This window comes from Lithobates pipiens, unplaced genomic scaffold, assembly GCF_037356315.1.
Source record: "Lithobates pipiens isolate NorthernLeopardFrog02 unplaced genomic scaffold, aLitPip1_a1.2 Scaffold_19, whole genome shotgun sequence".
Lineage (NCBI taxonomy): Eukaryota > Metazoa > Chordata > Amphibia > Anura > Ranidae > Lithobates > Lithobates pipiens.
The window spans coordinates 286,464,451-286,486,887 of record NW_027507764.1 but is presented as its reverse complement, the minus strand read 5'-3'; the positions used below and the strand labels follow the sequence as shown (position 1 = coordinate 286,486,887).

General features: G+C 41.2%; 1 protein-coding gene across 1 annotated transcript in view; it reads left to right on the top strand.

Annotated features, from left to right (window-relative positions):
• Window positions 1-20,499, top strand: part of CAVIN4 (caveolae associated protein 4) — a 59,063-nt gene extending 38,564 nt beyond the window's left edge. Inside the window, exon 2 of the mRNA XM_077491995.1 lies at window positions 15,552-20,499. Within this exon, the coding sequence (XP_077348121.1) occupies window positions 15,552-16,211 (660 nt within the window). The 3' untranslated portion in view covers window positions 16,212-20,499. The remainder of the gene's footprint in view (window positions 1-15,551) is intronic.
• The last annotated feature ends 1,938 nt before the right edge of the window (window positions 20,500-22,437 follow it).

Below are 22,437 nucleotides of genomic sequence, written 5' to 3'. Positions count from 1 at the left end.
AGTACATGGAAAGTAGGAAAGAAGGGTCACTATGGTACATGATAGACAGAAAGGATCACTATGGTACATGGAAGTCAGGAAGAATCACTATGGTACATGTATAGTATAAAGCAATTGACAGCTTTCATTTTGACAGCTGATAATAGTGAAAGGGGAGAACAGCTGGACATAAGAGATATGTCCTAAAAAAAAACAGTTTTAGGATGTATTTTTTAGGCTCAAAATTTTCAGGTATCCAAAAACGAAATGTGTCTTATGTTTGTGTTCAGATTTTATACTGGCTATCACCAGTAAAAAAATAAAACAAATAGGTAGCATTTCCAGTATCAAACAACTCCTAGGCTCTTCAGCACACTTCAGTCATTCTCCATCCATTCTAACAGGAAAATAGACATCGGGTTTATTTACTAAAGCCAAATCCACTTTGCACTACAAGTGCACTGCAAGTGCACTTGGAAGTGCAGTCACTGTAGAGCTGAGGGGAAGATCGAAATGAGGGGAAGCTCTGCTGATTTCTATAATCCAATCATGCGCAAAAATTTTGTTTTTATTTTCCTTGCGCGTCTGCCTCAGATCTACAGCCACTGCACTTTCAATTATACTTCCAAGTGCACTTGTAGTGCAAAGTGGATTTGCCTTTAGTAAATAAAGCCCTGTGTGTCTAGCTTCACAAAAAAAAAGTTCAGGATACTTCACAACTTTTGAACCTGAGAATGAGGAACATTTCAGCGAGATATAATGCACAAAGAGTGGGTGTGGTCAAAAAGGACAGTGGGTGGGGCTTAAGGAGAGTAGTTAAGCAAAACCTGGTCTTCCTTGTACCTATAAAATAGGCTTTGATTGCTGTGCCACAAGCTAGAGTTTCAGAGACACACATAAACCTCAGCATAAACATTAAAAAAACTTCCAATACATATGGTTTTGTATACACTGAAAACAGACAGAGAGCTTAAAATAGACAGAGGATTATGAAGGGCCTGAGAAACGCTGGGATGGAGCCAAAAAAACAATATTACAAGTATTGCGGCACGTGTAGCACATACTGTTAAATGATGGTCATGGTCAAGTTGCGCCTAACAGTGGAAGTGGCTTAAACCGGGATGATTAAACAGAAGCTGAGCCTAGCTGCTGTATACAGTGCAGCATTGCTTGAACAAACTATCATCATAAGAAAATCTTAAATGTCAGAAATATGCAACATAACACTTATGCCGTGTACACACGAGCGGACTGTATGGCGTACTTAGTCCGCCGAAACACATTTCAGCGGACAGTCCGCTCGTGTGTGGGCTTCAGCTGACTTTTTCAGCGTGCAGTCCGGCGTACTAAGAATTTCGTTTTTTTTCGAAAATTCTGTCCGTCGTACTCGCATTTCGGCGGACAATCCGGCCGTGTGTATGCCAGTCCGCCGTACTTTTGAAATGAGCGGACTTTTCCCGCCCGGAGAAAAGTCCGCTCATTTCCAGCGGGTCTCCAGGTAGGCGGGGCCCGCGAAGGAGACGTCGCTGGCCCCGCCGCCTGGTATGGACTTAAAGGGGAACCCCAACGCCGAAAAAAATCGGCGTGGGGGTCCCCCCCAAGTCCACAACAGACCCTTGTCCGAGCACGCTACCCGGCCGGCCAGGAAAGGGGGCGAACGAGCGTCCCCCCTTCTGAGCCGTACCAGGCCGCGTGCCCTCAACATGGGGGGGTGCCTTGGGGAAGGGGGGGCCGCGCGGCCCCCCCACCCCAAAGCACCTTGTCCCCATGTTGATGAGGACAAGGGCCTCTTCCCGACAACCCTGGCTGTTGGTTGTCGGGGTCTGCGGGCGGGGGGCTTATCGGAATCTGGGAGCCCCCTTTAATAAGGGGGCCCCCGGATACCGGCCCCCCACCCTATGTGAATGAGTATGGGGTAAAATGTACCCCTACTCATTCACCTGTAAAATAAAAGTACAAAAAAAACACAACACACGAGATAAAATACTTTATTGCACAGCTCCGGGGGTCTTCCGTCTTCGGGGGTCTTCTCGCCGGACTCCTCCGCTATCTTCTTGTAGCTCTTTCGCTAGTGGAGGAGTCCGGCTTTCTTCCTCGCCGCCGGCCTCTTCTCCCGACTTCGGGGGTCTTGTCCCCCTCTTCGGTTCGTCTGCCGGGCCACCGCTCCTTCTTATAGCTCTTTTACAGGCGGTGGCCCGGTCTTCTGTCGCCGCCGCCGTCTTCCGTTCTTCTTCTTCTTCTTCTTCTTCTTCTTCTTCTTCTTCTCCAGGAGATGTTGACTCGACGCTCTCTCTCAGGCCACAATGCCAGGGACGCACTGCGCGGCCACTTATATAGGGACAAGGGGCGGTGTCACATGGCTTTATGTCACATGGGTTGGTCACATGGGTTGATGTCACATGGGGACTGTGACATCGTAAGGGGGCGGGGTCACCATGTGACACCAACCCATGTGACATAAAGCCATGTGACACCGCCCCTTGTCCCTATATAAGTGGCCGCGCAGTGCGTCCCTGGCATTGTGGCCGGAGAGAGCGTCGAGTCAACATCTCCTGGAGATGAAGAAGAAGAAGAACGGAAGGCGGCGGCGACAGAAGACCGGGCCACCGCCGGTAAAAGAGCTATAAGAAGGCGCGGTGGCCCGGCAGAAGAACCGAAGAGGGGGACAAGACCCCCGAAGTCGGGAGAAGAGGCCGGCGGCGAGGAAGAAAGCCGGACTCCTCCGCTAGCAAAAGAGCTACAAGAAGATAGCGGAGGAGTCCGGCGAGAAGACCCCCGAATACGGAAGACCCCCGGAGCTGTGCAATAAAGTATTTTATCTCGTGTGTTGTGTTTTTTTTTGTACTTTTATTTTACAGGTGAATGGGTAGGGGTACATTGTACCCCATACTCATTCACATAGGGTGGGGGGCCGGTATCCGGGGGCCCCCTTATTAAAGGGGGCTCCCGGATTCCTATAAGCCCCCCGCCCGCAGACCTCGACAACCAACGGCCAGGGTTGTCGGGAAGAGGCCCTTGTTCTCATCAACATGGCAAGGCACCCCCCCATGTTGAGGACACACGGCCTGGTACGGCTCAGGAGGGGGGGGGCGCTCGCTCGCCCCCTTTCCTGGCCGGCCGGGTAGCGTGCTCCGACAAGGGTCTGTTGTGGACTTGGGGGGGACCCCCACGCCGATTTTTTTCGGCGTTGGGGTTCCCCTTTAAGTCCATACCAGGCGGCGGGGCCAGCGAAGTCTCCTTAGGGGGCCCGCCTACCTGGAGACGCGCTTGAAATGAGCGGACTTTCCTCCGCGTGTGTGGGCGAGTCCGCTCATTTCAAAAGTAGGGCGGATAGTACGGCGGACTTAGTGCGCCGTATTAGTCCGCTGAAAAAGTGCCGTGTGTGGGCAAGTAGCCCGTTCGGAAAGTCCGACAGACAGTCTGGAGGAAAGTACGCCAGACTAAGTACGTCATACAGTTTGACCGTGTGTACGCGGCATTAGGGCTCATTCATACTAATTGTTCTAAGGTTGGTAAAACTGTGGCTCCGCCACAGGGTTTTACCACCTCCCCAAATGCTCCCCCTAGCTGCAGAGGCATCAGCCAGGGGTGTACATGCATTACAGCTGCAATGCTTTGCTTTGTAGCTGTGCCAGGAGTTATATCCCCTGATGCATTGACAGGCATTACTGCCCACCCACCCCAACCCATTCAAGTAAATAGGGACACTGTGCAAAGCACTAGTTTTTCAGATATGGCCGCACCAAACCACATGGTACCTGGTGGCTGCAAACACACTGTGATTAACAATTAAGAGCACCCATATGCATCTCGCAAGGGCAACATGGTTGTATGTAGTGTAGAAAATGCGCATGGAGCGCGCCTTTCATGCACTATGTTTTAGTGTGAACTAAACCTTAGGGAGAGAGATTTGAGAGAGAGAGGGGGGAAGGAAAGAATAAGGAAATATCACTGTTATATGGAAGGAGGGTTCACTATGGTATATGGAAGAGAAGAAGGAGGGATTACTATGGTACATGGAAGGCAGGAAGGATTAATCACTATGTTATATGGAAGGAAGGAAGAGAGAGAGGGGAAAGTTCAGTCACAGACTGTGTTTACTTACCTGAGGCCAGATGGTCTCCAGAGGTTTGGAAAGTGAAATCATGTGCACTGCTTAAACATGTTCCACCCACACAACTCCTTGATAGGCCAGCACAGCGGGCGGGTCGGGGAGTGGTGCACCTGCCTGGTGGATTAGTGGAGTCAAGTGCTGAAACTTGTTTTAGCACTGGGCCTAACTACAGGATTCAGCCCAGATTTGTGGGACAACGGGATTTACTTGAAATCTCAGTATGGTCCCGGCAAATACAGAATGGTTGGGCGGTATGGCTCTGTAGTTACCAAGCTACCACCTAACTGCTGGCCAATATTGCTTGTTTCTTCCACAAAGATAGAAATCTGTAATAGCAGTTGCTTCCTCTAATGGATAACAATTACTACTATGCAGGATTAGGGGGGCCCTGCTGTTGCAACATACAATGTGAAAGGGAGGGTAGTGTGGCACAAAAGGTAATAGCTGTAGGGGATGAGCTGATGGAGGTGGTCCCTGAATAAAATAGTATTTAGGGATCGCCTAAAGGCAGACAGGGCAGGAGATAACTGTATTGTACAGATCTGGTTAGGGAGTTCTAGAGGATGGCAGAGGCTCTGAAGAAGTCCTGGAGGTAAGCATGGGAGGAGATGACGAGGGAACTAGAGAGAAGGAGGTCTTGGGAAAAGCAGAGAGGGCAACTTGAGCGATATCTCAAGATCAGGTTGGTGATGTAGCTGGAAGCAGTTTTGTGTATGACTTTTGTATGTTATAGTTAGCATCTTTAAACTTTATACATTGGGCTAGTGGAAGCCAGTGGATAGAGTGACAGAGAGGGGCAACAGTCACAGATCAAGTAGTAAGGTGGATGAATTTGGTAGCAGTATTCATGATGGACTAGAGGTAGGATAGTCTGTGTAGAGGTTTGTTGTCTGTGTTCTACTGATAAGATTACCCCTACTTCCTGTCTTTAACCACTTGCTTACTGGGCACTTAAACCCCCCTCCTGCCCAGACCAATTTTCAGCTTTCAGCACTGATGCACTTTGAATGAGAATTGCGTGGCCATACAACACTGTACCCAAATGAAATTTTTTATCATTTTTTTCCCACAAATAGAGCTTTCTTTTGGTGGTATTTAGTTACAGCTGGGAGTTTTATTTTTTGCTAAACAAACAAAAAAAGATGCAAAATAAAAAAATCAAAAAAATCCTATTTAATAGTTTGTTATAAAATTTTGCAAACAGGTCATTTTTCTCCTTCATTGAAATGCACTGATGAGGCGGCACTGGTGGGCACTGATAGGCGGCACTGGTGGGCACTGGTAGGCTGCACTAGTGGGCACTGATAGGCACAGTTAAGGCGGCACTAATAGGCACAGATAAGGTGGCACCGATAGGCACAGATAAGGCAGTACTGATGGGCACAGATAAGGCGGCACTGATGGGAAAAGATGGGCACAGATAAGATGGCACTGATGGGTGGCACTGATGGGTGGCACGGATGGGTGGCACGGATGGGTGGCACTAAGGGGCACTGATAGGTACCACTGATATATGGGACTGATGGGCACTGATAGGTGGCACTGATAGGTGGCTCTGATAGGTGGCACTGCTGGGTACTGATGGGCGGCACTGATGGGCACTGGTAGATGGCACTGTTGGGCACGGATATGTGGCACTGGGGTGCAGCACTGTTGTTGACTCGCTGATCACAGAGTGCGTAGTCCCGTCATTCGGCTATAGCGCGGATCTCCAGAGGTTAAAATGAGAGAAAATTGCCCCAAAGTTAGAGGAGTTCTCATCCTAGACAATTATCATTTGAACAGGTGCCTCCATCAAAACATTTACCACCACTTGTTCGAGTGAAAATTTTAAAAATGTTAATTTCCGCTTACTTCGTTTTAGTGACATTGCTCACCAGGACAACTAGGAAAGGTGAATCAATAATAACTTCGCAGACAAACTAACCCTTGTGCGCTGTATCCAAAAAAAGCTTGCCATTGCTTACACTTTGCAAGTCTGTAAAAACAGGGCTAGCTCAGGCACTTTACCTTTCCGAATTCATCCATATTCACCACTTCATCCACATTCACCAGAAGCATTAATTTATATTAATTAGGCTGGGCAGCAACTGTTCCAGAGAGTAAATACTGTACTGCATATTTAAAAATATCTTTAATACATTTTGATGAATGTGGTCTTGGCCAGATTAAAGTGGTGAATGATGAGAAGTACAGTGCCTTGAAAAGTATTCACACCCCTTGACATTTTCCACATTTTGTCACGTTACAACCAAAAACGTAATTTTTTTTTTGGGGGGGGGGGGGCAGTTTATGGGATAGGCAAACACAAAGTGACACATAATTGTGATGTTGAAGGAAAAATTATAAATGGTTTTCAAAATTGTTTCAAATAAATATCTGAAAAGTGTGGTGTGCACTTGTATTCAGCCCCCTTTACTCTGATAACCCTAACTAAAACATAGTGGGACCAATTGCCTTCAGAAGTTACCTAATTCGTAAATAGAGTGCACCTGTGTGTAATTTAATCTCAGTATAAATACAGGTGTTCTGTAAAGCTGTCGGAAGTTTGTTAGAGAATCTTAGTGAACAAACAACATCATGAAGGCCAAGGAACACACCAGACAGGTCAGGACAAAGTTGTGGGGAAGGAGACATTAAGAAAAAAGTTTTTTTAGAGAAAAGGAATCTGAACGGCACAGATACCACGTCCCAATATTTATGAAAAAAGAAAAAATAAAGGGCCAAAAAGGGGCTGGGGAATCACCAACCCCTGGGACTTTTAGGGTATCAAATCAAAACATTAACAAAAGGTTAAAATAAAATAATATAATTTTATTAATATTATGCAAAAAGATTTTTTTTACCTGTAAACCAGTACGCGGATCTAGGCCATGTCATAAATGCAGTTTTTGCAGATATATCTTTGCCTCGGACTCAATTTTGTTACCTAACAAACGACTTTACAAACCGAGATTCTCAGTCACCTGTACATCAGTAGGTATTGTATACATTATGACCTGTGAATGTGGCGCCTACTATGTGGGCAAGACAAAGAGGCCTTTCTTTCACCGCATCAGGGGCCATGTTTCCCTGGTGCGTGGAAAGAAAATGGAGACCCCAATTAGTCGCCACATGGGTCTATTCCATAATTTTGACGACAACAAAATGCATTTTTTTGCTCTAGAATACATTACCCCTGGTGACAGAGGAGGCAATTATAATCAGACTCTTTTACAGCGCGAGGCTCGCTGGATCTTTGACCTCAAGGCCACTGATGCACCTGGCCTCAATGAAGCTTTCAGCTTTAAACCCTTTTTATGAGGGAAATAAAATATATATATATATATATTTTTTTTTTTGCTATCTGTAAATCTCTCCGAACTTACCGACACTCCAATAATTACACTATGGATATTCAATATTTGAATCGTTGCAATTTATGTTTTATAGGAGATATGTCGCCTACATTTGAAATGGATTCTGTACGGGCGCCCTGGGGGACATCAATGTCTTGTTCAACTCTGTGAATCAATCAGAGCTTTGACCCGTATGTCCCCCAAATTATGGGTTTTTGGCTCCCATAGGTATCTCGTTTTTATAATGATTCATGTAGTGATTCCAAATTTTGAACTATGAACACCTCTTTACAAAGGTCTGTATATTGTCCCTTTGCACTATATGTCTATTTGCTGTCAGATTTGAACACAATGTTTGGGAAGCATCAAGTTAATCCTGTTGGTGCATATAATACGACCTATTTGTAAATATCATTTACTGTAATTTATTGTAACATTCATGCTATAATTCTATCATTTTAGTGCTAATTCTCTGGCTGCTCAAATAATTTTCCTGAAGAAGCCCAATCCGGGCGAAACATGTTGAATGATTGCAGCTCTCCTCTTCGTTTTTCCTGTATGGTTAATTGAAATCTTGGTCAATTTTGTTAACACGCCTGTTCATGCACCAATAGGCAAAATTATTGTTTTTATGAATGTTTAATTTATATCCAAAAAACATATTTTTGCATAATATTAATAAAATAATATTATTTTATTTTAACCTTTTGTTAATGTTTTGATTTGATACCCTAAAAGTCCCAGGGGTTGGTGATTCCCCAGCCCCTTTTTGGCCCTTTATTTTTTCTTTTTTCAAAGTTGTGGGGAAGTTTAAAGCAGGGTTAGGTTATAAAAAAAATCCCACACTTTTAACATCTCACAGAGCACTGTTAAATCCAATATTCGAAAATGGAAAAAGTATGGCACAACTGAAAACTTATATAAACATGGCCGTCCACCTAAACTGACAGGCTAGGCAAGGAGATCATTAATCAAAGAAGCAGTCAATTGGCCAATGGTAACACTGGAGGAGCTGCACAGATCCACAGCTCAAGTGGGGGAATTTTACCCCAGGGCAACTATTAGTTGTGCACTCCACAAATATGGCCTTTATGGAAGAGTGTCAAGAAGAAAGCCATTGTTGAAAGAAAGCCATAAGTCCCTTTTGCAGTTTGCGAGATGACATGCGGGGGCACAGCAAACATGTGAAAGAAGGTGCTCTGGTCAGATGAGACCAAATGTGATCTTTGTGGCCTAAAAGGAAAACACTATGTGTGGTGGAAAACTAACACTGCACATCACCCTGAACACATCATCTCCACTGTGAAACATGGTGGTGGCAGCATTATGTTGTGAGGATGCTTTTTTTCAGCAGGGACAGGGAAGCTTATCAGAGTTGATGGAAAGATGGATGGAGCCAAATACAGGGCAATCTTAGAGGAAAACCTGTTAGAGCCTGCAAAAGACTTGAGACTGGGGCAGAGGTTCACCTTCCAGCAGGACAACAACCCTAAATATAAAGCCATAGCTAAAATGGAATGGTTTAGATCAAAGCATATTCATGTGTTTGAATGGCTGAGTCAGAGTCCAGGCCCAAATCCAATTGAGACTCTGTAGCAAGACTTAAAAATTGCTGTTCACTGCTGCTTTCCATCCATTCTGACACAGCTTGAGCTATTTTTCAAAGAAAAATGGGCAAAAATGTCACCCTCTAGATGTGCAAAGCTGATAGAGACATACACAAAAAGACTTGCAGCTGTAATTGCAGGGAAAGGAGGTTCTACAAAGTATTGACTCAGGGGGGTGGAATACAAATGCACGCCACACTTTTTAGATGCTTATTTGTAAAAGAATTTCAAAATCATTTATAATTTTCCATCCACTTCACAATTATGTCCCACTTTGTGTTGGTCTATCACATAAAATCCCAATAAAATACATTTACGTTTTTTGTTGTAACATGACAAAATGTGGAAAATTTCAAGGGGTATAAATAATTTTTCAAGACATCGTAAATCTTTGTGCCAAATGTTGCATATGCATTTTATAAAAATGGTGCATGTAAACCAACATAAAAAATAAGAGGATAGCCAGATGTTTGGCAAAGCTTTTTTTGAACAAATGATAATTAATGATGGCAATGAGCTTTTTATGTCAATACATTTTTGGTGACTGTATGGAATCTTGGGTAAATCTGACATTCATCCTATTATAAACAGACCCTTGATTTTTCAAACTTTGTAAACCTGATAGGTTTGCTTTAAATACAACATGTTCAGTAGTAGTAAAGCTCTCAAAACTATGATCACACAATTATAATGTGTGGACTTCACATCAATAGGGTGTGCCTAGATATTAATTGCCTGTCCTACAATGTGAACAGGTGGAACTATCGGACAATCAAAGGTGACAAATGTCTGCAACATTTATCCTCTCGAAAATTACTGTTGTGCAATAGTCTATTGGTTCAGAAATATAACAAATCCAGTTCTAAAATCAGCAGCTGAGCTCAAATCCTGCAGCAAAATGAAGGCTCTCTCAGCTATGGCTTTTCTGGGAGATCTGTGGGAAAAAAATGTGAATAAATACCACATACTGAAAACAAACCCAACAGGAAAAGTATCATTTACAAAACACCCTACCAGGAAATTCACGAACTGTTTTATGCATATAATAGAACTATAAATTTAGAATAATATTTCTTGTCCTTTGTTGTGTTGCTTGTACATTTTTATGTAGGGCTAAGTTTTTGATTTGCCTTTCACACAGTTCAAATCAGGAGTCGTGAGGACAGGCATAAGGATGCAATGCCTTCCCATACTAAATTGTGTAACCTGCCAGGGAGGAGATAATTCAAGTTTGACGGAACAGTTACCAACCTTCTGGACTGTTTAAGCCCTTGGCCCTTGTGACTCCTTCTCCTAGTTCATTACAATGCTCTGTTCTTCCTTAACCTCCCTGGTGGTATGATTATTTCGGATTTCAGGTGCTGAAAGCGGTACAATTATTTTGCATGGAAATTTGGCGTTTTATATTGTAGTCCTGTAATTCTTAGGAATAACTCACTTAAATCTGTCCAAACCAGAGTCTAGCAGACATCCCGGGTATGATAAAGTTTGAAAAATGAAATCATAAATTATAATATAATAAATACCTATAAATAATTATACCAAATAATAATATAATAATAATAAAAATTATTCAATAATGTAATCAAATCAAAAACACTGAAATTTTCTCAGTTGCAGAATTGTCACTGTCATTACTTTTCAATATTTGATGACGGATCTCCCCGCAAATCACTATCCCTCAATTCTGCAAGTGATTCCAATTTATTATCGCTGTTTTCTAGCTGGTCTAAAATCATTTTTGATGTAAAGGGACAGTTTTGGTTGCTATGGACAATCTCCAGTTTCCAGGCATAAAGAACAGTTTTTATAATATAAAACTGCATGCAGGGCACTGGGCAGACCACTAGGGACAAAGGGAATGTGAAATTATTACATACAGCAATGTAATCTGTAAGATTACATTATACTGTATGTATACTGTGTGTTTCACTTTTTGAATTTGGTGCCGATCTCCGTCCCTGTGCGTCGCAGCGCTCGCAGGGAACAGAGATTGGCTCTGTGATAGATCAAGCGGGGGACGAGCCACTCGTACAGCGGGGGGACATCGCTGGATCCAGGGGAGAAGGTAAGTAATCTCTCCCTGTATTCAGCGATGCGGTCCCGAGTCTGGCTCGGGGTTACCGCTTTTGGTATAAAACTTCCACCCCGAGCCAGACTCGGGAATACCGCCACAGGGGTTAACATTCCAAACGGAATTCGGGCCTGCCATGAGAGACATGCTAATTGCCTGCTGATCTCCAGCTTTAATACTTTCTAATTTATTTGCTTAGAAAAAGTATGCAGATAAGGACTTCAGACTTTACATTTACAGTCAGGTTGAAAAAAGACACAAGTCCATCTAGTTCAACCACAAAAAAATATATATAATATCATACAATCCCATATACCCAATTCTATACCCACAGTTGATCCAGAGGAAGGCAAAAAACTCCAGCAGAGCATGATCCAATTTGCTAAAGCAGGGGAAAAAAAAATCTTCCTGATCCCCTGAGAGGCAATTAGATCAACTTTACCTGTATGTTAGTACCCAGTTATATTATGTACACTTAGGAAATAATCCAGGCCTTTCTTAAAGAAATCTACTGAGCTGGCCAGAACCACCTCTGCAGGGAGTCTATTCCACATTTTCACAGCTCTTACTGTGAAGAAACCTTTCCGTATTTGGAGATGAAATCTCTTTTCCTCTAGACGTAAAGAGTGCCCCCTTGTCCTCTTTGTTGACTGTAAAGTGAATAACTCAACACCAAGTTCACTATATGGACCCCTTATATATTTGTACATGTTGATCATATCCCCCCTTAATCTCCTCTTATCAAGAGTGAATAAATTCAGTTCCTCTAATCTTTCCTCATAGTTGAGCTCCTCCATGCCTCTTATCAGTTTGGTTGCCCTTCTCTGCACTTTCTCCAGTTCCCCAATATTGTTTTTGAGAACTGGTGCCCAAAACTGAACTGCATATTCCAGATGAGGTCTTACTAATGATTTGAACAGGGGCAAAATGATATCTCTCTCTCTCTCTGGAGGTATTTATCGGCGTATAACACGCACAGGTGTATAACACGCACATTCATTTTAAGAGGGACGTTTCAGGAAAAAAATTAAATTTTCGTATTGGCGTATAACACGCACCCGCTATTTGCAACCGATTTTCATGGTGAAAAAGTGAGTGTTATATGCCAATAAATACAGTACATACCTCTCTTAATACAAGAAAGGACTTTGGAAACCGCAGGTTGGCATTGCATGCTATTATTGAGCTTATGATCTACCAAAACCCCCAGATCCTTCTCCACTATGGATCTCCCCAGTTTTACTCCCCCTAAAATGTATGATGCATGCATATTCTTAGCCCCCAAGTGCATAACTTTACATTTCTCAACATTAAACCTCATCTGCCACATAGTCGCCCAATTAGACAGAGCATTGAGGTCGGCTTGTAAATTGGAGACATCCTGTAAGGACGTTATTCCACTGCATAGCTTGGTGTCATCTGCAAAGACGGAAATGTTACTTTTGATCCCAGACCCAATATCATTTATAAAAGGTATTAATATTATTGCTTTCTTGAGCAATGAGCAGCATACGTGTGCTGAAGGGTCAACATAACAGCCAGACAAATATATGTTTTAGAATGAGGAGGTCAGCAATGGCACCTCCCATATATTTCTCATTGCAGATTTATCTAATATTGTCAGTTATGTCTGTAGCAGTCACTTTATTGTTCATTTCTGCTGAAGGAAACAGGGAAGCGAGAGTAAAACATTTGTTTCTACACTTTCTTTATAGTGTATTGTAATCAGCTTCCAAGTATTTTATTTTTTTGGAACCGTGTTGTTATACCTTTAAATTACTTAGTTAGAGTGTCACGATAGGGAACATCCCACTGGCTTGGGGCAGTCCTGTTGCCTTCCTATTGGAAGAGAACAGTTCTGGCTAACTGGCCACTGTTGACTGTGAAAAATGTGACTCCTGGAGCACTAAATACCTGTAGTCCATTAAACAATCTTAAACTGTTTTCCCTACTTTTCTCGTATTCTATACAAAACCTGCAGACCTGCATTGTTTCTACTAGGTGCCTGGATTTCCTATTGTTTATAGTATTCATCCTATCGTGATGTTCATTATGTTAACTATATTTTATAAGAAATAGATGGATGGATTGTTCCCAAGTGCTGTAATCATTTGAGTATTTGATATCTAGTGGTTTTATTTTTCCCCACATATTGTGATATGTTTTCCTGTGTTTTGTGAACTTTATAAAATACTAATAAAATAAGACTGAACTAAACAATCTTAAACTGGCATGTTCCTCTTATTACTGCATATGTACAGTACAATACAGATTAGAGACACTCATCATCTCCATGATGCAGCTGTGCAGTAGCCCTACGTTAAGGGTGCCTACCTTTAAAATTACAGTTCCCCCCTCTAGATAGTCATCGGAGCACAGTTAAATATTATTTGTCTTCCTTTGAGCATTGAGAAATAATGAATACTGTAGGTGTTATTATTTTAGCTTAGTACCATTAATCACAGCCTACCTCTTAGTCTGCAACTTTACCCTTACTTGGCAAATTCTGCACTACTCTATTAGTCTAATCTCCATAAATTTTACTCGGAACCCACTACTATATATGGTTTCTTACATTTATGTGTTGTCAGCACAATATTTACTTTTCTTTTTAACAGTTTGCATCCGTTCACAATGATTCTTTATTACAAAGAATGTAATTCTTTATAGCACAGATGCCTTAAAGTATATAACCTAATACTACCAGCCTTTAGAGTTAAAGCAGTAGGAGCATTACTTAAATCTGTAAAATAGAGATGTATACTGCTGTAAAAGGAAATGTATACTTGCATACTAGTGCTATGATCAGTTGCATCTGTAAATTTACATGACATAAAGAGTTCCATGAAATATCTCCTAAATGACAATGAACATACAAACACAATGATGATCGTCCCTTAGTAAAGAGGGCTCCTGTTGTTGAATCCCATACCATTCCCTGGTTATGCATTGAGATGTGGAACTCTGTCTTCCAGATTTGTTTATTAGTAACATTGCTGACTGGATTCAAATATTTTAACAGCCAGGTGCATCGCACTGCTTCAATTTAAATACTGGAAATTGAATAATTAGTCCTGGGCAATAACATGATAGGGGCATGCCCTTACAAATATCAACCTAATATAGATACCGCACATATTTATTAAATAATTTTGGTTTATATAAAACTAAAAATAGAAAGCAGTGTAGTATTAAAAAATATTGTACCAATGATATAAATAAAATAAATAATATTGTAAATGCTAATATCCTATTTTATTTTATAAAAGACAGTAGATGTTTTTTGTTACATCAATCTCCTGTGACTTGTTCACTATCTGTAGCTTTTGATCACATATCTATCTTTATGTGACAATACATAAACATTTTATTCCAGTAGGTCTAGCAAAATTATGGGTCTTTTTTTCTAGCTTTACATGTGTGTGTTGCAGTAAAGCATAGTAAAATGCATGTTTTTCTGCAAAAAGCAGCCCCAATGCACATTAAAACATAGTACTGTTTGCATTGCAATATCATTTGTTTAGAATGACAATGCAATGCACACATACAACAGCCAATGCATCAGCTTTACAAGACACCACAGTGCTCATACCGAAAAAAGCTGTTTTAATGCAGATGGTCTTAATACACAAAAATGCATGTGCTAACTTGCATGCCTCTTAATACACGCAAGTGTGAAAGGACCCATAATGTCTGGCCTTTTAAATCTCAGCTGAGCAAGAAAGTATTTTAGGCTGGGTTCCCACTACAGGTGGAGTGGCTAACAGCAGGGGTCCGGTGTATCCCTGTTCACCGTTTCAAGGGTGCATCCAGTCCAAATTGTTTCCTGGATTCAGACCTGAAGCAGAGGCAAACATGCACAGGACTCTCCTGCAGTGCACTCCACAGCCAACCCGGAGATGTGTGGGAAACCTGAATCCAATTGGCATAAGTGTGAACCCAGGCACAAGTCAGTATTATTTATGTATCACATATATAATTTACACAAACATTTACAGTTAGATTATAGGAACCAGACTAAAACTATGCATGGTATATGGCAATGTCTCTGGAAAGAGCCCTCGACCCCCCCACCCCGGTCCCTGACTCCTTATGCTAATGTTTTGCAGTACCCCCACTCCTCGCTTATCTGCAGCCAGTAATCTTTCCTATCATTGCTGAGTATGGAAGAGTATGAAACCTCCTCCCCTGTAAGGCAACCAGGACCTAGCAGACAATTTATAGGCCCCATAATTTTCACTTGACCAGGAGAATGACATGAATGCTGAAATGGATCTCAGCATTGGCTGTAGAAGAGGGAGGACCTGCAATGTAGTGCAGATAGGTGAATATGATGGGGTTGGGAGATGTTCTACCTTGAGACACTGTCAGTTTGCCCTGTATAAATTATGCCATTTATAATGCAGGTTTAATATATTTAACTTTTTTTTTATTTGCAGGAGGATATTGAATGCCCAACTAAGTTGACTGTTACAAAAGAATCAGCCTTAGATGGGTACTTAAAGGATAAATTATATCCACCAAATGACCTTTCTTCTGATGAGGAGTATGAAGTGCCAGAGACCAGAGCTTCCCGTCTAAAGAAATCTGGCATGCAGCGCATTGACAACATCAAGAAAGCATTTTCCAAAGAAAGCATGCAGAAGACAAAGCAAAACTTTGGAATAAAAGTTAATAGGATTCGCACCAGGATAGTTACTCCAGAAAGAAGGGAGAGAATGAGACAATCTGGAGAGAGACTGAAACAGTCTGGAGAGAGATTTAAACAATCCATAGCAAAAGCAGCACCCAAGAAGGAAACATTTAAACTCAATAAAAAGAAGAAGGAAAAAGAACGAACAACAGCAGAAGGTCAAGAAGTTGGCGAAGATGATAAAGAGTCCATTTCAGAGCATGAAACCGTGGAACCCATCTCAGAGGAAACCTATACTGAAGTGGTCACCATAAAGAAGAAAAAGAAAAAGGATATAGAAAAGGCTGAGCTTCTTCCAGCTCAGGATGAAGAAAAGGCAGGCTCAATCTCAGAAAAACCTTTACTGAAACTGGAAACAAAATTGGATACAGATGAAACCCCACTTGTTGATATCAAACTGTCTTAACAGAGGATCTTGCTAACAAGAAAATTCAGCACAGATCTATCAATAACTCCACCAGTCCTTTGCACACAAGGACCTCACGCACAGAGAAAAGCCATAATTATAAGGCCCATTGTGCATATCTTCTATATACCAACAACTGCTTCTACTCAAAACAGACATAAAACAGAAGAATGTAACCTATTTGAGGGCAGGTTACGCCTGGCAAATTTGGTCATGTATATTTCCAAATAAATTTTTAAATGCTGACTCAAAAACCGAAAACACAGTTACTATATTAAATAAAAGGCTCCCAAATATATGTGATCTACTAAGGTGCTCCATGCAGTGCGGTAAGGTAAAATGCAGGGAACTTAAGAAACTCTAGGCCAGATTTACTGATGTGTAGAGTGAGGACAAGTGAACCTGTCATCACTCCAAACATTCAATGTGCTGGAGAAGCTCCATTTTTTTTTTATTCTTCTACACGTAATTGGATGTTTGATGTGAACACAGGATCACTTTCGTTTTCTGGTCCATAATCACTTTATTTCACCTCACTTCATTGCACTATAATAAAATCAGGCTCATCACATCATAAAGAAAGATGTTAAACTGCAAAAAAGCTAGAGAAATAATGATCTTTACTACACCAGAAAGACCAACCACTATAGAATTAGATGTAGTGTCTGAGACTGCGGTATGATGGATGATGTACTTCATAAAGAAACAAATCTATCTGTTCAGGACATGCTCATTTATGATGATGTACTGGAACTTTGTAATCATTTATTGTTATTTCCAAAATACAGAATGATATAGAGTATATAGGAAGCTGCGTGACTGTATTTTCTTATGAATAAATGTGGATATAATTCGGCACACTTTTGTTAGGGAAACTATGATGAGATGTGAGATGAGCACATAGAAATGCAATGGGGGTATAGAGCATTTACTACTGTGTAAGCAGTAATGATATAATGAATGCTTCTTTTGAATGATTATCGTGGAAAGGATTGAACGATTTGTAAGTTATTTTCAAATTATCTATGTTGTATAAGTGAAGAGGTAATTTTACTATATATTAACTGACAAAAGTAATTCACATATTCTATGAGCATCTGAAATTATTGTGAAGTCTTCTCGGGTAATATACTGTATAATGGTAAAATCATGCAAGTTAAACAAAACCTTTATAAAAATATATATATAAATTATATTATGTTTCTGTGCTAAATATAATTTTGTCATAACAGCCTACATTTATTAGTCAACCTATAATGCATTTGAATGGTACCAGCACTACAGAATCTCCTAACCTTTGCATTCACGTTATGTCCTGGACAACACCTTAATGTTAAAAACTAATTATGCGTACAAGTGACAACTGTACAATGAGACACTTATCCATTAAGTTGAAAGACAAATCAGAGCAAATATACATACTGAGAAAGCACAATTTGGCAAAATAAATACTGTACTTTCAATTTAGCAACCGTTATATACAGTAAAACATTATGTTAATTACAACAGCTGGATGCCAAAAATGAGACAATATTATTACTATGGAACAGAGTGGCACACGGCCTCCTGAATTAAAATTTGTTATGTATGTATTTACAATGGCATCTACTCTAGCTGGATTTTTCCCCTGTTTTGCACATTGACATTTTCTGTTTTTTTTTATCCCTGTATTCCCTTTGGTATACAATCATTTTCACCTGCATTTTTTCCTGACATCCAACGTCTGTATTCTTCCTGGTTTAATTGATCCTGTGTCCTTACTTTTCTTAGTATCTGGTGGTTTGTAATTCCCCAGGAGTCTAGTGATTTTTCTGCTTAGATTAGCATCCAAAATGTTATGTGTATATGTATATTTCAATATTATTATATAGACCTTTTCTATGTTCAGTTTTAATTATTTGTGGTATGCAATCAAACAAAGGCAATGTCCCATTAAGCCATTTAAGCTGCTTCACCACCACTAGGCCCATTTATTAAAATAAATTCAGGCTTATTGTTACGCCTGAAATCAAAAATCAAAACTGATCATAAAAACCTGATGTGAAATCATTGGGAAATAGAGATTTTCACTAGTCCAATACTAGGGGAAACTCAAATTGGTATTTATATATACAGTATTTATCGGCGTATAGCACACACTTCTTTACCCTAAAGACAGAGGGTAAACCGTGCCTGCGTGTTCTACACCAATATCTGTTTTTATACCAACTGAGCGGGGATCGGGCGGTCTGCCCTAGGTGCACCCATTGGGACGGTGTCAGGCCGGCCGTCCTGCCTCTCCTGGCCCTGGGACAGTGCTCCCAGCATACTTTAAGGATCAGAAAACATTACTGCCAGCCCTTTCTCATATACCACTCCTCCTGTGTCACTCTCAATGTAAATCTAAGCCTCTATATCCCTCAATTAACGCTGCTCGTTCTGGCGGCTCTCCTCCTCCCGCTCCGCCTCTTCCTCGTGTGTAGCTCTTGATTACAGGAGAAAAGCAGTCAAGTGACTGTGAATGAAAGAGAGGAGAGCAATCACATGACCGGGTCCATGAAAGAGTGGCGTTAATTGGGGTATTTGGAAGCTATAATTTACAATGAGAGTGACGCAGGAGAAGCGGTATAAGAGAAGGGGCTGGCAGTTTTCTCAACTTTAGAGTATACTGGCAGCGCTGTCTCAGGAGATTGGGGGTTTTCTGGGGGTGTAGGGGGCTTTATAATGAAAGGGGATGTGTGTTATGCAGGGGGCTGTGTATTTTTAAGGGGTCTGTGTTATGCAGGGGGTCTGTGGAAAGTTCCTTCCTGAAGCTTCCCTCTTGAAGTTAAGGTGCATGTTATATGCCAATAATTATGGTACATATATATATTATCCATAAAAATGGATAATCATATTTATATATACATAAAAAGAGTTTTGCCTGTCTCAAATGGTTTAATCTAATGAATTCAATCTAATCCAATGGATTCATGCTAGGTTATTATCAACTGCACTCTTACTGAAGTGTTGCTGCATATGTATTTTTGTATCTAACATTAACAAAAAAAACCCTGATTTGGTGGCACCCCACTTTCAAGTATACCACTATGGAACACTAGGCATATTGGCTAATGTCCTTATAGGAGAAGGGTCAACAAGCTTGAGGCAGCATGCCCAGACCCTTTTTGCGAAATGACAAACATATGAGGACATTTTATTTCAACATGCATGGCAAGTGCTGGGACTGACGTTTCACTGCCAGAACATAAGTAACAAAAGTTCATGCAGGTGTCACATTATCTTCAATAAGACACCCAACAAGGAGACAAATAGATATACTACTGTGATATTAAAGATCTAATTCATTTGTTCAAGCAGAAAAAAACAAGAGTAAAAAGTGTGTAGCAGTTACAATATCTAGCTTAATGAAAATAATCATTCAAAATCTTACAATACACAAAAGGGATGACACTAAACTGCAGCCTGCACAAATTGTGATATGGACCATGTCATAATCCCAGATGTGTACTTTTTTCCTTCTTATGTGGTATTAAAAACACACGGGGAGGCAGAAAGGTGTAAACCAGCTCTTAGAATACAAACTGATCTTTACAACTGTTAACAAATAAATAAAAAATGGACAAGTGATTTGGCATTTCAAATGTCAACATGCTGTAATAAAGTAAGGATTATCTTTGATAGGGTGATCATTTGATGGTTTGTGCAAATAACACACATTAAAAAGCCGATAAATAACACTTTATTTAGTAATGTAATGTGCTTATGGTGACAAGGTTTTATGATTTAAAGGCACCATTATGAATACCAGTAGTTTTATACTTGCTTGGACCAATCAAAATTCCTGCCATCACTATGACTAACCACCACTCAGAGGGGAATTGGTGATCAAATGGATTCCAAACATCTTTTCAAAATGGTGGGGTCTGAATGATAAAATGTTCTTTTAGTTCTACCACTGCTGTAACTAATGTAGGAAGAAAATTTGAGCAACTAAGCTACTGTAAGCTTTTTACATTTATTGACAGGCAGCTATGATATATAACAATTGGTTCTTATACATTCATACTTCATTTTAGACTATGACATATATTTGGTTTGAGATGAAGCAGGCTGTTCGCAAAATCATAGACTTCATTTTGCAACATAATTATTTTGTGTGTTCAAATTTATGGGATTTGTTATTTGGGTTTCTGCTACTAAAATGTATCATTTAAAATACCAGCCAATATTGTTGTGACAGAATGATTTTTGGAGTATGACTATTTGTAATCCAAACTATTAATAAATTCACCACTTTTGAGTTTAATCATTTTATACAAGTCATTTTAAAGTTAGCTCTGTATCATAAATTTGACGTGCTTTAGATATCAGTTCTATTGTAGATGGATTCAATCCAGTCTGACATTCTGAAAAGACTAAACATCTCAATCATAATACCAATGTTTTACCAGCACATGCTTATCAGTGTAATAAAAAATGAGTACTGTACAATGGAATTATAGCTATACAGGCATACCCCACTTTTAAGTACAAAATGGGACCAGAGCACATATGTAAAACGAAAATGTGCTTAAAGTGAAGAAATACCTTTTTTCACTTCTGGGGGGTCAGGGGCTGCAGTGGGGGGATCAGGGCCTATAGTGGAGAGCCACAGGCTGTACTGGGGGGGGGGGGGTGTCAGGGAGTGAAGTTTATAGTACTGTTCAGTACTCTATAGTAATCCACTTACGTTTAGGCAGCAACTCTAGGCTGGCTGGTGGCCACAGCTGGCAGGCAACTCTGGGCTGGCTGGCGGGAACTTTGCTTCTTCATTTGCGACAACTCTGGGAGGCAAATCCGCCTCTTTCAGGACATACTGTGGCTGCATGGTGTGTGTTGTCTGTATTTGCAAGGTACTTTACGTACACTCGCGGGTATGTCTGTACTCGCGAGTGTACGTAAAGTGAGTGTACTTAAAGTGGGGCTTCCCTGTACACTATCTTCCTGAGCATGTGAAGTATGCATATTTTAGGAGCTCAGTGCACACAAATTAATACAAGGCAAATTTCTTATGAACTCATTCTGGCACACAGTTTAGCTAAGAAAATATAAGTGGAAGGTAAATAAAATGTAACCACTTTAATACAGGGCACTTCCCCCCTTTTTGCTCAAGCCAATTTTCAGTGCTGTCACTGATTAAAGGACAATTGTGTGGTCATGCTACTCTGTACCCAAACACAATTCTTATCATTTTCTTCCCACAAATATAGATTTTTTTTGGTGGCATTTGATCACCTCTGCGGTTTTTATTTTTTGCTAAACAAATAAAAATAGACCGAAATTTTGAAATAAAAAAAGTTGTTTTCTCTTTGTTTCTGTCTGTTATAAAATTTTGTAAATAAGTACCTTTTCTCCTTCAGTAATGGGCACTGATGAGGCTGCACTGCCGGGCACTCATAAGGTGGCACTGATGAGCACAGATGAGATGAGACCAATGAAGTGGCACTGATAAGGTCGCACTTATGGGCACTGATAATTGGCACTGATATGTGACACTGATGGCCACTGATAGGTGGCACTGTGGGCACTGATAGGTGGCCCTGATATGCAGCACTGATGGGCACTCATAGGTAGCACAGATGGGCAGTCATAGGAGGCACAGATGGGCACCCTTAGGCAGCATAGATGGACACTAAAAGGCAGCATCGGTGGGTGGCACTGATGGGCACTGATAGGCAGCACTGATGGGCACTGATGGGCATGGGTGGACACTGATAGGTGGTACTGATGGGCACTGATGAGTGGCACTGATTGACACTGATAGATGGCACTGATTGGCATCACTGATTAGGAGGCACTGGCATTTATTAATGGTGGGCACACATTGCCACCCATGGCCACCAGGGATATCATCCCTGGTGGTCATCATTGGTGGATATCCCTGGTGATCCTGGTGGCATCCCTGGTAGTGCTGGGTGCATATCCGAGGGGGGGGCTGCGCTGATAAACAATCAGCACAGACTCCCCCTGTCAGGAGAGCAGCCGATCGACTCTCCTCTACACGCGTCCTTCAGACGCGAGTGAAGAAAAGCCAATAAACGGTTTACATTGTGATCAGCCGTGATTGGACATGGTGTTGCCGTTTGTCAGACTGACACACCGCAACAATGATCACCGCCATGCACGCCCCCAGGGGCACGCAACGGCATGTTATCCTGACCACATCATATGACATCCGGTCAGGATATCGCAACCACTTTGCTGA